This window comes from Nicotiana sylvestris, chromosome 2 (genome assembly GCF_000393655.2).
Source record: "Nicotiana sylvestris chromosome 2, ASM39365v2, whole genome shotgun sequence".
NCBI lineage: Eukaryota > Viridiplantae > Streptophyta > Magnoliopsida > Solanales > Solanaceae > Nicotiana > Nicotiana sylvestris.
In genome coordinates this window covers 117,393,798-117,397,573 of record NC_091058.1, presented here as the reverse complement: position 1 = coordinate 117,397,573, position 3,776 = coordinate 117,393,798, and the positions used below count along the sequence as shown (strand labels likewise).

Below are 3,776 nucleotides of genomic sequence, written 5' to 3'. Positions count from 1 at the left end.
TGAACATATTCCATGAATAAAACAATGTTTTCAAAAAATAAAAATAAAGGTTGCAGCAAACTCTCTGCTTTATTTCAAGGTAATTGATTCTACTTATGTGTGACGATTACCTATAGTTATAAGTTGATTACCTATAGTTATAAGTTGATAACTTGATGCTACCAAAATTTAATTTAAAACTGATTAACTGTAGTTTGATAATATATTAAAGTTGTAGCGAATCAAATTGATGGAACCAGTACTGTTATGATTTCACTCTATATAGCTTACCAAACTCATAGAGAGGTAAAATTAAAATTGTGATACAACCCCTACATTGGCTGTCAAGTAGAATTTAATATCTAAAAATAACAAGTAAATCGAATTTTGAACCACCCACTAATCAGAGAGCAGTATTTGAATATTAATCTCAACTAATTTCTACTATTCACAGAAAAAAAATGAACATTTTCCCCAAAAATTAACTCTACTACTCAGGTATTGCACTTAACCTCGCCGTAAACTTCCCTCTCCTCCCACTACCACCAGTACTCCTCGCTCTTCTCAGTTCCGCCGTCGCAGAATCGTTATTATTTACCCCTTTACCCTTTTTCTCTACTAAGAAATCTGAGCCGTATTTTTCACTGCCGCAATTGCTCAAAGCAGAACTAGCCTTAACGGCTAATGCAGCCATTTCCTCAGCCTTAAGCCTCCGCTTCAGATTGCTCAAAGGCAAAGCAAAATAAAGTTGACCCGGTTGAAGCTCTTCGTCAGCACTAATTGCAGAAACCACATCACCAAATTCCATTTCGTCCGAATTACATATGAATATTGTTGGATCTCTTTGTAATAAAAATGAAGCTTTAACTGGATATGGAAACTCTTGTAATCTTCCGTCTTGTAATATCAATTTGGCTGTAGCAATAGATGTAGATTCACACGAACTGCAAATACCCATTTTTCGCTAAATTTATATAATTCAAACTCAGTGAGCGAATGAAGAATAGAGGAAATTAAGAACACTTGTTGGAGAAGACTGAACGAGGAAAAAGGCAAGAAAAAGTGAGGTATAAATAGGAGGTGATAAATGAACTGTATTGATTATTGAATAATGAACCAAGACGCCACGTCAATATTTTATCATTTGAAAAAATTAAAAGGAAATTGGTTTTAAGGGAAAGTAATTAAAGAGGTGACTTTTGAATTTGGATTTAGAGTTTGTTATTGCCATAATAGCAGTATAGGGCACTGCATTGCCAACCTGTAAACTTATGGGTGACAGGTTGTATTTGCGTCCTGTCAACTTTACCCCTCTTCTCTTCATGAAATTACAGAACCAGGGACTGGGATTTTGAGCTCATCTCATTTTCCTAACCAGTAACCATTGATACACTTTTTATTTATCTCTGATTAATTTAATTGAAATTTTTGCCCATTATACCTTTTTGTATAAGTTGTTTAGTAAATTATCTTCTTTTTTTATTTTTCTTGTAATTGACTGGACCTTTTATATTGCAATTTTAAAGATCCTTTTTGAGTTACAAATTTCTTAATTTTAACTTATTGCAAATATAAACCACAATCTGACATTTTGTGAATAAACTGAAAATTATATGAGCAAACATTAAACTTGAGTCTAACGTTATTTGGAAGAAATAATTTTAAGGATTATGGGTGTGTTTGGTATAACGGAAAATGTTTTCCAAGAAAATGTCTTCTTGGAAAACAAGTAGTAATCTTATTTATTTTCCGGTGTTTGGTACGCAAATTAAGGAAAATAACACCGGAAAATAACTTCTCAAAAGTATTCATAAATAATTTAGATACAATAAATATGAAGTCATAAACTTTCGAAGCAATAACCTTCCGAACCCACAAATTTCATAAACTTTCGAACCGCTAAATTTTCAAAATCGTGAACTTTCGAAACTGTAAACTTTATAATTTCTAAACCCGTAAACTTCCAAACACATAAACCTCCGAACACATAACTTTGGAACTTGTAAAATTTCGAACTATAAACCGAAAGATGAAAAAACTAAAATTGAAAATATATTTTTTTAAAAATATTTTTCCTGGGGAGAGGGGGGAGGGTTGTGCATAAAAACGAAAAAAGAAAAAGAAATTTGAAATTATAAAAAAAAAGGTAAAAAATATTTTTTTTTCGGGAGGGGTGAAAATCGGTGGGAGTGGGTGGGTGGTGGCAGAAAAATGGAAAATCAGAAATTTAAAATTACAAAAAAAAGTAAAAAAAATAGGGTGGGTGGAGAGGGGGTGGGATGGGGTACGGTGTGGGGAATTGGGTGGAGAAGGTTGAGAAAGAGTTTTAGAAAATATTTTCCCTTCTCTTGATAAGGAAAATATTTTTTCCTTCAATTGGAGGAAAATGAGTTCATAAGGAAAATATTTTTCAGAATATTTGGGCCAACCAAACATGAAAAAATTGAAAAACATTTTCCTTCGTACCAAACACACCCTATATTGGCACAACTTTTCAAAATAGAGACAAAATCTAAACAGTAACCTAAAAAGGGAGCATTTGCTTAGATTAGCCTTAATTTACTTAATTTTGAATCAGTAGATCTAACGGAAATTTTCAAAGTTATAGCGTAACTATTATTAATACATCATGTTTAAACATCAAACATATTAGTAAAATTTTAGATTATTTAGTTTGAATTTTAATAATTAAGTAAAAAGTCATAGTAACATTTTAGGGAAATTGCCTAGTTATTGAATAGTTCGGTAATCAGGTACTGTTAGGAGGTTGTTTAATTCACACACTACTTATGGACAGATTATAATAAGGTATTTTTATAAGAAAATGATATTGTATAACTGTTTTTAAGATAATAGTTAATTTTTTTTTTGTGTGTGTATATATATATATATATATATATATACTATATATTATATATACTATATATTATATACAAATAAATTTTATACACTTTTTCGACTAACGAATATAAATAATTTTTTATGCGGGCTAAAAATATTAATACCCCTATTTTTATGTGGTGAGCACTAATTTATGGTACACTATTATAGAGTGAGTAATAATATGTAAAGTAAGAATAGGGTGCCTCAAGAATATTTTTATTTTTAGATACTATTACCATTAAAATATTGTTGATAGACGTGTTTTTATCTCAGATTTTATCTTGCATATATATATATATATATATATATATATATATATATATATATACTCCTCTAAATTATGCAGGTATCAGTAATATATCATCTAATTAATATCGGAAGCATTTTTATACCTGAAATTTAAACACATTGCATAGTTGTGCAGATATTACTTGATTAATACAATTTTCTTTTTTCAAATTAAATGTCGTATTAGTTATGTGATATCTTATACCAATGTCATTTTTTCTTATTTGATTAGTTGGACGAGCCTAAATTCACATGATTGGAGTGTTAGTATTATGTGCACACTGATTCAAGTGGTACAGAGGTAGTGCAAGAGCCCAACCTTTTTAGTGATATTGTTCGTGTTGGATCAAGTCCGCACGACTTTGAAACACATTATTAAATTTTAAGGCTTGCTTACTTGTATGCACGTATCTCTTAGATCTGATAGTATTGACCGAAAGATCAAAGTAAACGGAGTATGGTCAAATACACTACGCAGAGGAATCACGAGATGCTGATAAAGGGGGTGGAAACTTTTCGAAGAAAAGGACGGCGAAATTAGATAGTTGATACTCCATTAAAAATGGGACTGTAACTTCTAACTTCCACCCATTTTTGAATAACGTATCTGCTTGGGCTTTTTGATA

At 30.8% G+C, this 3,776-nt stretch overlaps 1 protein-coding gene across 1 annotated transcript; it reads right to left on the bottom strand.

The window, feature by feature from the left end:
- Nucleotides 1-469: 469 nt before the first annotated feature.
- LOC104212392 (uncharacterized) lies at nt 470-937 on the bottom strand. Its single transcript, XM_009761627.2, has one exon. It carries the CDS (start codon nt 935-937, stop codon nt 470-472), a length of 468 nt encoding a protein of 155 aa, XP_009759929.1.
- Nucleotides 938-3,776: the final 2,839 nt, after the last annotated feature.